General features: G+C 35.1%; 1 protein-coding gene across 1 annotated transcript in view; it reads left to right on the top strand.

Moving 5' to 3' along the window:
* Positions 1-13,900, top strand: part of LOC111051912 (tight junction protein ZO-2) — a 154,185-nt gene that overhangs the window by 113,244 nt on the left and 27,041 nt on the right. Inside the window, 4 exon segments of the mRNA XM_039427281.1 lie at positions 1,261-1,433; positions 9,884-10,071; positions 11,745-11,987; positions 13,404-13,679. Of these exon segments, the coding sequence (XP_039283215.1) occupies positions 1,261-1,433; positions 9,884-10,071; positions 11,745-11,987; positions 13,404-13,679 (880 nt within the window).

Here is a 13,900-nt window from a genome sequence, read left to right on the forward strand (position 1 = left end):
AATTGAGGATTCAATTTTCTTGTGCCAACAAAGGAGCATCCAAGGATCCATCCCTCCTCTCCCCACCCATCAAGCTGTGACAAGGTCTCTTGCGAATTCATTAGGTCGATTCTTCTTTACGTCTAGCGAGTGGTCCTGTCACAGCGGTTGTCCGCTTATTAGTGGAGAGTGCAGAATACATTTATTTTAGACCCGTCTGGGGAGAAAATGATAGAATTTTTCCATTTTTTGGAAGAGAAATAAAAATTTCAGTTCAATCTATGGTTCATCAAATGTTGAAATAATTATTACAGAATGATATAATTTTAATCTAATCAACTTATCATTCATTTGTGGATTGATATACATAGTCATTATTTTATTAATCATTATATTTATGTCATCTCATGAGAATTAATTGGTCAGTCAACTATAGTTATGTTCTGCAACAAATAATTCTGTCCCATAATGAACCATCCACAAAATATGCAATGAAAGTATAGTTCTGTGAAATTTATAAGGAAGTATAAAATTTTTACATAACCGGAACCTCAAATTTCAAACTCTTATCTTGTTGCTCTCACAACATTTCTCACTTTTTATCTGTTTGTTTTTTACCTTGTACTTATTTCTAAACATAAATATTGCATGAAACATCGAATCGGATTTGAAGATGTGTATCACTATTTTGTCTTGCAGTTTTCAGATATTCATTGTTCGGAGTTATGTGGTTTTATCAATATTACAGTTTGAAGTTTCTTTATAATACTGTATCACCATTCCTCACTAATTTAGTCTCATACTGTACTCTGAAAACAAATGCTCATAAGTCGAAATACCATAAGGTTTAAACGCTGTGCTGTTCCACTTACAATCTCAGGTTTCGTTATTAGTGATTGGGTAATCGGAAACTTTGGAACCATTTATTTTGCGGTGGCCGGAGCTTTGGGACCATGGATTTTGCCTCAAACTAGGAGAAAGAGAACCAAGTCTCTACCTGAGACCACAAAAGTGGTGATACAAAGTTCCTAGCACCACTGATTTCCATGATAATTGTATATTTATTGTGGGATTTCATTACTCTAACCTGTACAGTGTTTGTTTGCTTAAATTTTCTTCCTGTTGACAATTGGACAGTATAGGAAATCGTCAAGAGTAAAACAATTGTCCAAAATTGTTGTAAAATCTCAACAAACAACGATGTACCGACAATCACGGTATGTTGTGATAGATAGAATGTGATGTTGGTTGGATTGTAATTAGTGGTTTATGTTGTTGCAGGGTGGCGAACGGATTGTGTGGGAGTTCCACCAGGTGACGCTGACGCGGGTGCCGGGTTATGGCTTCGGCATCGCGGTCAGCGGAGGTCGCGACAATCCACACTTCACCAACGGCGATCCGTCCATCGCCATTTCCGATGTGCTCAAGGCGGGGCCGGCCGAGGGAAAACTACTGTGAGTACTTCAATATTAACTCTACTCTTTCATAAAAGGTATTGAAATATCTAAAGTAAGATTAACGTTATAAAGGTTATCCGAGGATATTCGCGACTGAGTGGTAGAGAAGGATTAGAAGTTCCAACTTTTCCAAATAAAGAATATTTTCATTTCACTTTTAAAATTAGTGGGAATGATAGGCACTTATTGTTGCCACTCTTCATTTTCCACCACCTTCTGTAGAAGATACACAAATGAAAATCAAATCAGTTTATTGTCAAAAAGCATCATTCATGTCATGTAACAAAATCAAGAAACAATTATTACTAGAATCAAATTACAAAAAAAATCTTCAACTGGTTACAGGCTTTCTCCAATGAGTAAATCTTTCAAAACGTTTTTGTAATATCTGCTCTCCATAAATCTTTCATTTCCAGCTAAAGCATTGAACAGTTTCATTCGCATTATTATCCCGATGTATCTGATCGAATATTAATTGTTGATTATTGTTCATAATGACCATGTTCATTCCAAATGTCATGTATTTGAAAAATAAACTTATGAAATGCACAAGAATATTTTATATGCTCAAATCTATATGTCCCCCTGATGTGATGAGAATCTTATACTACGCTTTTGCTGATTCAAAATTACAGTATGGGTTATCCATTTGGGCAGGAGCATACCATACAACACTCAAACCATTGATTACATTGCAGAAGTCATTCATCCGCATGGCTTGTAATGCAGGGTAATTCCAAAATTTATATATTTATAAAGTACTAAAGATTTTCTTCGATAGAGCCAGCACTGAACGAAGGGGTGAAATACCTGGATTAAATTATATCTTGAGAAATCGATTGGATGTGAATACCCCAAGACCAAATTTAACTTTATTCAAAAAATTTTATTCCTTCTTGGCTCCAAAGTTTTATAATTTACTCCCTATTACACTAAAATCATTGAATAACACACTTTTCTTAAAGAAGTGAAGGAGTACCTTGTGCAATTAGATGATAGTAATACTTTTTTCATATCCCTGATATAACTCAACCTGATGTACTTTGCAATTCAATGTCATTATATCTGCATAATTATGGTCTCTTACACTGAATTATTGTGCGTATACTTTGTATTCGTATCTTTATGGTTTTCCCGAGGAATTGCTCTATGTGAAATGATTTCATCATTCATCATCATACCCCTTATAGAGTTGGAGGTTAATTTCATATGATAAATTTGGTAGTCAGTGTATTTTAAGAATTGTAATTGTATATCCTATTATAATAACTTATTTATGTGAAGTCCACTTTGTTTCTTTTAATTTATGTCATTCTAGCAGTATATTTGTAATATTTGGAGACCAGTCGGTCGCATCAAATTGCCCATCTACGTAGTTCTTAGCTCTAGTTGTAAGATTTATGCATACCACCCCACACAGGCTAGGCCTCGGGGCGTTTTTTGTTTTATTCATTCTTATAAGAGAATCTTATCATTTTGTTACATCATTATTACTGTACATTTCTATGTTTAGATGATAAGAAACAGATTTTCCCGTTATTGTACTAGTTTTTGGATGAATAAAATCTTTTTCATTACATTTCAAATGCAACCTATTCAAGACATGATAAATTATTGCAAATAGAATAATAAAATAATTGAGGATTAGGACCATATGAGTGTTATAAGCTCCAGTCTGGTTGCATCGCATTGTTCGTTGGTCCAAATCCCGCTGGTAGCATGGAAGTTATCATAAAATTGTATTATTATAAAATCATCTCATCTAATCACCCATGCACAGACAAAAGGCTTCCGTGGACATACAAAAGGCTACGTAGCCTTACAAAAGGCTACGTAGCCTTACAAAAGGCTACGTGGACATCACCCACAATATAAAAAATAAATCAATCATATTTCTTAATTGCAAATTACAGGTAAAGCTTTCATTTTACATTATTATGTCGGAATAGGTTTCAAAAATTGATGTATGAAATATGTCTCAGTAATCATTATGTACCACTAGAAATATTTGTAATTCTCTTCGGATTGGAAAAAACCCTCAAACTACATGCATAGACTGCACAATGTATTAACATAGAGCATGGGCTATTATGCAATCTTATCTCTATAGAGAAACTATAGCATCGGCTATTATGCTTTATCTTCTCTATGGTATTAATGATAATTGTTAGTGTTTATTATAAAAATAGATGCGTATAGGCTGGCTATATTATGACTTCTGTAAATAGTTCAATGTCGAGATGAATCAAGAACACGATATCAATCAGTGGCGTATCCAGGATTGATCCAAGGAGTGGATAGAAGGGGTAGGAGGTATATTAGAATATATTTGTCAACTAGAAAAGTATCATTCAATCAGTGTAAATTCGACTTACAAGGGGGGATATAACTCCTCTCAGCTGCTACTTTTTAAAATTATTATCAATAAACAAATATTGTTGAAGAGTAATGAATGTTTCAAGGAACAACAAAATGTTCTCGCTAATTCCAATATTATTTCTTTTATTACCCAACAAACATCAATATATTTTCCACTTCCACATGAAAATATTTCCTTGTATGAGCACTCAATTTTCCACCCTCATTTTTCAGTTTTCACCTGAACGAACGTGATTCAATAACGCTGAATGTAGAATGATGACGATGCGATTCCCATAAGGTTGAACATTTATCATATATTCAAAGTACTCGCTGTATTTATTGAGCATGGGAACAGTAGTTGAATCTTGTTAGGGTCGGGCATGGTATGATAATAGCAAGTTGACAAGTGAAGCGTTCAGTTTGCTCACGATCCACGTCAAACAAACGTACGGCATGCAGTGAAACCTATACAACACCGCACAATAGCTGAATAAACACGACAATGTTTATTAACAAACCTTCTGTTCTCAGTTAGTGCCGTTCGACCGGTCAGTAAGTTTCAGCTGGTGATTGCTGTGTACAGAGTGCAGTGTACAAGTGTCATCCAGTGTAGTTGGACTAAAATTTATTTCAGTTGGTGAAGTTCAAAAGTTATGAATTGTAAGCTACTAAAATCGAAGTTTTAGTAAGCGTCAACTGTGTCAACTTGACTATACTATGGTTTCATCTGGAATAGCTATAGAATAGAATCATACCTGATGAATGATTACCCCACTACATTACTGCGTAAAACACTAGGTAGTGAGTTTTACTTCAGATCAAAGTTTCTCAAAGTATAGCTCCTGCTGCTTTCAAATATACCTGCTATCATTACGTTCCCCAATTGCGTCAGCAAACAAAATACTGTAATGGAAGTTTCCTCCGAAAGTTGAGTATCGTATGTGAAATTTAGGGAAGAGGCCGATTCTTTATTGTCAAGAATCGCAATAATAATTATCTATGATTAGTATTCTTGGATTAAAGTTGAGTTTGAGGGATTTCTCTGCATGGTCACTTGTTTTCTTTCATTGTTTGCATATTTGTCAAATTTTAGAATCAGTCTTCATCCGATTCGTAAATCAGATTATTCTATTTAAGTAACGTAGAATATCAGCTATAACCGGATAGTCACAAAAAGAGTGAATCATAGAGAAAAAAAGCATTTCAGTTGAGTTTTAAGAAAAGTAGGCCTTTTTCAGATTTAAAATCAGATGTTTCATTTAAGATTATTTAGTTAAATTGTTCATAAAATTCCTGATTGTTAAATTTATCTCAGGTTACAGTCCCTCGATGAAGGTTCTTCTAGACATTGAGTACCGAACATAAAACAGAGTCATTCTAATGAAACTGTCAAGTTGGCAAAAAGAGTAATTTTCAAAAACTCTTTCTCGTCAGTAATTATCTCTGTTTGCTGTTCACGAAATAGGCTACAGTAATATAAATAACAAAAAGAGAATTTTGTGAAAATCTCCTCGCTAGCAATTATCTCAATCCCACCCTCACAAAATAGTCTCAATTGAAAAGATTTTCGGAGCCAGCATTCACCACAATTCAGAGTTGATGGGTAGAAGGATGCTTTCAGACTCTCCGTGCAAGCGAGCTATAAGCTGATCTGTGCAGCCACTTTCATTTGTAAGTGGCCTGAGGGCTGCTGTGTGATGGATAGGAAGCGAACGCTTCATGTTGCCCTCAAGTTGGTGGTCCTTGCTGGTGGGTGGGGGTTGCCACTGCTCCTAGTCCAAAACATGAAAGCAAGAGGGTGTCACACTTTCTGTTTTCTCAATTTGAAGCAGCCAAACCTCGGGGCGATCTACGCGGCGCGCTGAATGACAGCAATGAGCTCCTAGCAAAGTAAACAGTGAGATATGTCTTGTGTAAATTAAAAGGAACGACTGATTGCAACAGAACTTCTAATTGGAAAAAGTCAAATCAGTGAGCTTGGTGAAAAAAAATGTCATCTCAGGCGTCGAAAACTGCCACCGTTTATAAAGCCTCTGTCTATTCACATACTTGGAGATACACGTAGTTAAATTATTATTCAATTAATTTTTAAACTATAATAATAATATCGAGTGACCTGGCTGGTTCAGGTTTGGTATCCGAGTTTTCAGGTCATAACTGATCAATTCCAGGGTATCTGACATGACCTAACGACTGTTTTGAAGCAGCTTGGACCGACGGTTTAACGTGTCAATCCGAGTCACGGAAACTATGAAACTGCGAAAGTAGAATGGAGCATTAGATGTGGAAGACAGTATAAGAGTTATCATGTATGGCAGCTTTAGACATCTGAAAACACGTCTTATGACACTGGACTGCCCTCCTAGATAAGAGTAAAAAATGAATGTACTGTTGAATTTCATATTCACATTAAACATTCTGATAAGATACAGATTTTCATTTATGTTAATGGCTAGTGAAGTACAAAATGCAATCCATCAAATTCACTACACCAACTCCAACTAAATTTAATACACTTTTTCGATCAGTAAAAAAATAAGCTCTCATAGGATCTTTTCCTTGTGCAATTGTATAAATATTGGGCCCAATCATCATTGAAATGATTCGGAGAGGACCTTGAGCTATTTTACTCCCAAATTCCCCCAAAAAATATATTCAAACTACTCGTAATATCAAGTAAATTATAATTTTATTGTTTAAAGCAAATTAGATGTTGATCAATCTGTCAAGTAAACTCTACTTATAAATTTTCAAGATTGATGTTAAACAATTTGTAAGCGAATGTTGAACTACTTATTGATGTCTAGGAACTGTAGAGGAGAGTGTGAATCATCGGTACTTTGCAAGAATAAGAAAAGGGTGAAGTTGACCTCTCGCAGTCATTGTCCAACGACCGGAACCGAGAACATTTTTCAGCGACGGAGACATCCGAGAAGAAAAGCAATGCTAAACTTGCAGGCAATTCGCCATTCAACGACAAGGAAGAAAGCAAGCCAATTTTATTGCACGGTGCGGATACTGTACTTGTTGGCTTGAGAGGGATAGCAAGAAACGCACTACTGGAGTATGCTAACAACTTGTTTATAGGCTGGCTGCATTGCCACAAGAAACAGCATTGCTGTCCGATGAGTCGATTCTGGAAGTCAGGCATAAAAGAAGTAAAATAAAAACTGCAAGCGTTCCTCTCGTCATTCCGATCCCTCCCCTCCTCTACCCGCCCGTGGGCGTCACGGAGTGCTGTGGGTCGTGACCGAGACTGGAATGAGCTTCCTCCCACCCCCTGGATGAGGATGCTTCGGCATGTCTCTGAAGGGAAGGATTGTAGGGGTGTAATGGATAAACCACTTCATCCAAAAAGTTGAGAAGGATTACGCGTGGGCATTCTAAACTTCACATAGCCTCAAATTTATTTGGTTCCATTCATAATTTGAATCTGAGGTGATTATCCCTACTGCAGTGGGCTATACTAATATACTTTTGAATGTATGTACTTCTAAGTACAGTCGAACCCCTATATCACGTATATTAAGTGACCAATGGAGAAATTCGTATCGAATTAGATATTATAAATAACGGAGTTACTTCAACATCAAGTCTTATGTAAGAGTAAGTTCAAGGGTACAGTAGAAATTTCCAAATATAGCAATAACAATGTGACAATGTGATGTTAGATTAGGAATTTTGGTTCAAGGGTACAGTATTTGAAATGAACAAGTTGTAAGGAAGGATTCGTTTTAATGGAGTTCCTTTCGTCGGTACTCTACTAAATAATATTCATTCATGTTGATTCCATCATTCATTAAACCATCTTGAAGGAAATACTTGTCTTGGAGTAGGCTATTAAGTTGCAGGATTACTATGGATTTGAATTCATTATGATTATTACCAGAAATTGAAAAATTCTTATTAATCCTCTTAAATCTTAAACAGGCTTTTCGAACCTGATAATGTTATTAATGAGCCCAGCAGGTTACTCATCAGTCACCTCGTCTATCCTAACTACGAAAAACAAGTTTTCCCTCATGTCGTTTTAAATAATTCATCATTGTCCTGGAGCATGTTAATAGGACGATTTATTGTAGCGACGCCCACAGCTCTCATGAATAGTGTGTTTATCTGTATGTGTCATAACATGACACTTTAGTGTGTATGTCCATTGAATGCTGATGATGTCATACTGATAGATATTACTACCAACATCGTTGTTTTTGTGTGATATTTGTTTCTTGTGCTTTCAATAACACTTGTCTAATGTCGGTAACCAATTATAGGAATTGATATTATGTGATAGCCTGATAGCTCTATCTATCCCATATATCTACAATCTAACAAGTTTACAAATTCTTTGTAAACTCGTTACGAAGCTTTTTCCAGTAACGTGTAGTTTGAATGTTGATTCTCTCAACTATGAACTTGACTGGTACAAGTGGTTGGATAAAATTTGAACAAGTAATCAAATAGAGACTGGATCATTATTGTAGAGCATAATCTGTATTATATTACAAATGACAATAAAATCACAGCCAATACGGCTTGTTGCCTCGGAAAACCCACCTCAAAATCAGTTAAGAGACACACTGAAGGCTACAGGAAAACCTACAAGTCAAGAAAATCTTACCCCCCTGGCAACCCTAGGACCTCCCAAATTTTTCCGACACATTTAAATCAGCCTCGCACAGAAAATTCGATAGAAGCTTTTTTCTGAGCTCCCGGAGGTTTAGTCTACAACCATGGATAAATTTCGACCTAATTCAAAAGGCGACCCAGGAAAGGTCGTTTTCATAAAGAAATTGAAATTTTCCCAAATTTGAAAAATTCACAGCCAAAACTATTCGTTCCCTGTGAAAAGTGAACACCGACCTGTTACAAAGTACACTGGAGGCTATGGGAAAACCTCCAGACATTGAAAATTCTGCCTCCTGGCACCCTTGGGCCCTGCATATATATAGCATAAATATATATTATGTTGGGAATAATGTGTGTTGGAAATCTTTCATTATTAAACGTATTATTCAATAAATGTGATAATTTATAATGTAAAATGATATATTGTGAATAAAGCCTAAGAGAGCCTATTATTCGAAGTGTTTTTTTAGGCAATCCTTGATACATGTATTATTTTCAATTTCTAATTTGAATTAATGGTTCAAGATGAAAAAGATCTATTATTGCTCAAAATATGTAAATAAACCAATTATTCATCTATCTATTCCTTATTTACTACCTCTGTTAAAAAGTAGGATATTCCAACAACATACATTGAAACCTCCTTTTGAATTTTAACAGAAAATTTTTCAAATAATTTCACAGTTTTGAACTGTTTCACAGTAGTACAGTTATTAAATAGATTCTGACATGTTCGACCTTTATTGCAACATTTCGACATTATGTTATTTATAGCTTGCTTAAAGATAGCAAAAATTGGATACTTTCAAACAAATTCAGTTGCAAAAGTCATCAATGTGGATATTGCATACAAACATTTTTATCCCCTATTAATCCAATCTTCCAAACTGTATGTACATAACTTGAATAGTTTTAGTTTTATTCTATAGATTGTTGTTAACATCATCATCAGATACGTTCAAATTGACAAATTTGAAATACTAAATCAAAAACCTTAGAACTACAGTAGTTGGTTTCTTCAATAATTTGTATTAATTCAACCTCAACTCGGGCTAACGCACAGGCAGTATTTCCCTATGTAAGATTTTCGTTTTTATGCAATCAATGCTTGAGTAATTAATTATTATAAGATTGGTCTGATGAAGTACTATATTCACATTTGAAAACTCTATATAAAACATACTCATCGATAAACTATAGAGTTTTATAGTTTTCTGAAAATTCTAATTCAATCCGAGCAGATTATAATAGGACTATTCATCTTTCTTCTTGGATACAATGGCTAGATACAAAACAGAAAGCGTCGTATTTAATAGCATATCGATGGTATTATGAACGTATATGTTTGCAATCAAGTTTTTAAATGGGTTAATGTGTTATTTTGAATACTGATTTTTGTTATCATTTTTTTGAGGAAATGAATTATTTGATTTGGTTTAATAGTAAAATGTTTGTTGTAGGGTGAACGACCGCATAATGAGTGCGAACGGGCAGTCGCTGGAGAATGTGGAGTACGCGACGGCGGTTCAAGTGTTGCGCGACTCTGGCAACACTGTCGCGTTGGTCGTGCGACGCAGGGTCGTGCTCCCCCTCACCCCCGAGCCGCAGACGCTGCGCTTCCAACTCGCCAAGAGTCGCAAGAAAGATGGTCAGTAGTTCTACAAGTAGAGAAGTAATACAGATAGTATTAGTAAAAGATATCTTACATGATATCATGATAACTTTGTAAAGAATTTTACATGGAAAATCCACACAAAAATGTTAATGGTTTACTTGAATATATGATGAAATGTGTCATCATTATTGATATAGAATACTGTATATACATTGTTTATATTCATATATTCTGAATACAGGTTTGGGCAATGAAGTACGAAGGAGACGTGAGAAGTTGATGCCGTCTGTTAAAAAATTGGCCTTTCGATGTAATTCTTAGATTCCAGTTAATTCTTAAAATAACTGTAAACAGACAATCTGCATTGTCAACCTTTTTTGCCATACCGGTAGCTGTCTTGTTCATTTTGAAATTAAATTCACGAGATCAAATTTGAAACACTACTTGTTGTCTCATCAGTAAAAGTATGGCATGAATGAACTAGTGACTTTCTAACTAAACATTAACTCCATAAACGTAATCATAAACTTAGCTTGTCATGAGAAATCAAGGTTAGCAGGCTTCAGATAATGTACCATGATCACATGTTTTCTACCTATTAACCTAGAAAGCGTTGTGTTATAATAACAATTACTATGAACCACGCTGTATAATCAGGGAATGCTGAAGACTAATAAAAATTTACGATTCGATTGTCATACAATTGCTTGGCTAGAATGAATACTGTACTACTATGTCATGATCTTTGGTTTTGGATCTTACAAGATTCGAAATGCCGTTTTAAATTATGAAGTTGTCTGCTGAATTGGGAATAATAGAACGAAATATAATGTATTAATTTAAATAATGATGTAATGTATTATTAGTTGATACACGAATTAGATCTCTCTTACTATTTTAGTAATTTTCTCTCACTATTTGAACCATTCAATATGATACATTCTATAGAAATGAGATAAAATGAATGTAATTACACACCTTTAACTCACATACAGTGTATCATGTCAGTTTCCCATTTAAGAGGTCAAAGTGGCTCTAACTTATGCGATTTAACTTACAGTGGGGATCATTGATTCTCGTATTCTGTCTGATACCTTTCACATATCATCCTACACCTTTTGGAAACTGATTACAGTATTTCATTTATTATATCTCCTTTATTCTCAATGTCTGTGAGCTTTTCTCTCATGTGAAAATTTTATCAATTTATGGAATCAGTGAACCTCCGTCGAGAAACAATTCAAATTTACTCACATTGGCTGAATTTGATAAATAATCATCATAATAAAAGCACTTCACTTATATGGGCTACTTTTGTACAAATTAATAAAAAAACTTGTAGTACCCTTTATTATTAAAAACATTAATATATTTCAAGGACTAGTTTCGACCATAGGTCATTTTCAAGTTGAAATCCTAACTAAAACTATAAAATTCAACTTAAAATGACTTAAGTTATGGTCGAAACTAGTCCTTGAAATATTTTAAATAATAAAGGGTACTACAAGTTTTCATGTTGTTTTTATTAATTCATAATAATAATTATTATTCTAATAGAACCACATATTACCTCTAATATATTTTGATATTATAATTTTATGCTCTCTCTGTAAATTAATAAATATTTTTATTGATTTGTTCTGTTATGAAATGATTTTTATGTTAAGCTTTCAGTTTTATTAATTCTTGTGCTCTTGTTTTTTCAGATTTCGGTCTAGTTCTAGGATGTAAGATATTTGTGCGCGAAGTGGTAAAACCTCAGGATGGGAACGGAGTGCAGGAAGGTGACATATTGCTCAAAATCAACAACCACTCGACAGACGGCATGAGCCTCAAGGAAGCCAGGAAACTCATTGAGAGCAGCAAGGAGAAGCTGAACATTGTAGTGAGGCGGGAGGCGGCCAGATCTTTGTCACAGTCAGCAGAATCAACAGCTTTACCAACTAAAGGTAATTTCTAAAAAATATCCCAGTCTGAATGAAAATTCATATATGACAATATAGATTGATATGACATGATATGAAACTATATAAGGTAGAATCATGAGTCAAGATCCAGATTGCATTATCGGTGGTACACGATTAATTTATTAGATGTAACTGTGGTTCTCTTACTTTCAATCAAGCTAAATTTTCACTCGAAGCAAACCAAGCAAGTGTCAAGAGTTTTGAGACCAGCTATGCCTGTGTAGTGATGCCTTGTATATTATTTATTTTACTCATAGAAAAATGAAGCTTAAGTAAGATATGAGATTTTTGCCTCAAATTATACAATTTTCATTTGGATTGCTGGTATTCATACGTTTAAATGAATTTATATGATTTCATTATAAAATCACACCGTGTTAACACAGCCATTTCTAATAATCAATTATCAGAGGAAGCTGTACTTTAAATCTTGATTTGAATTTCTCATAGCCTTATATCAATGAACCAATCATAAATCATCTCCCGATGTGAAAAAAATGAATGAAACAGAAGGAAAGGTATCGACTGTTTAACATTGCTATCTAGTGCCATTGTGCTGATCCACTACCACCTAAATCTAAATTTGTAAATCAAGGTGGTAGTGGCTGTTCGCGGGTTGATCTCACTTGATTAACCCTTCTATTAAAACCAACAAGACGTCTGATCTAGAATCACAGAAGACAGAAATTGGAATAAAATTATATTTATTTCAATAAAAGGAAAGGTTGAGAAGCAGACCTAATAGAGAGAAATGCAATAATACAAGAAAATAATAGTTTATGAGTTATCATTGGTTTTTAAATTGAAAGTTGAATCTAAATAGACTGGTTAATTAGTATGTAATCACATTGAATGCGTATATGTGCAAGGGCACGCTTGGTTATCTGCAGACCAAGCTTGCAGATGAGAAACTAAGTGTAGAAAGAGCAATAGGAACACTTACACTGAACGCTTGCACCTGCTGGCAGCTAAATGCAAGTCACAACGTGTTTCAATGGCACTTTCCAGATTTCGTTTTTCGGCTCATGCATGATTCGACGTACACTTGTACATATACGCATTCAATGTGATTACACCCTTAGTCTAGTTACACACAGATACAACGATTTTTGCCGTCCTTATGAATTCAGATTAATCATAATTTCCGTTCTAATGGATTTTATAAGGATGGCAAACAATCGAACATCCTTATAAATTCTATTAGATTAAAAAGATTTAAAAGATGTTTGTCAAGTTCTGTTTAATCTGATAGAATTCATAAGACGGCAAAAAATCGAACGACCGGAAATCGATGTTTGTGTAACTGGCTTATTTACTGGGTTTTTATAGTAAGTAATAAATCTATCTATTCAATTATCCTGTTTTCATTTTCCACAAATAATGTTTGTTTGTTGATAGACGGGAATTACCTGGACAGCCTGAACGGCACCAACTACTCGTCGCAGAACCTGTACGTGCAGCCGCCGACGCGACACCAGCAGCTGCTGGACGACAAGAGCAACCTGGTGCCGCGCGGCCGTTCGCGCAACCCACTCATGGACGCGCAACTGTCGCTCAGCCAGCTGGATCGGCCAGTGTCGCCACACTCACACAGCCACTCACACAGTCGCAGTCGCAGCGGACTCACTGACGAGCCGCCCGACCCGCCGCGACCGCCGCCGCCCAGACCTGAAGGTACCAACCCTCTGATGAGATGTTTAGTGTTTCAGTGTCATAGTCAAATTAATTATATAGAGCGAAATCTTTCTGATATGATCTATTGAGAGAAAGAGGTGGACTACTTCCACATACAATTACATAAATATCCATACTTGTCTTTTTTCTTTAGGGCTACTTTTTTGGCAAAATATAAATAAAAATATAAATATCAGTACCCTTCTAAATTATTTCATCAC

Source organism: Nilaparvata lugens, chromosome 4 (genome assembly GCF_014356525.2).
Source record: "Nilaparvata lugens isolate BPH chromosome 4, ASM1435652v1, whole genome shotgun sequence".
Taxonomy (NCBI): Eukaryota; Metazoa; Arthropoda; class Insecta; order Hemiptera; family Delphacidae; genus Nilaparvata; species Nilaparvata lugens.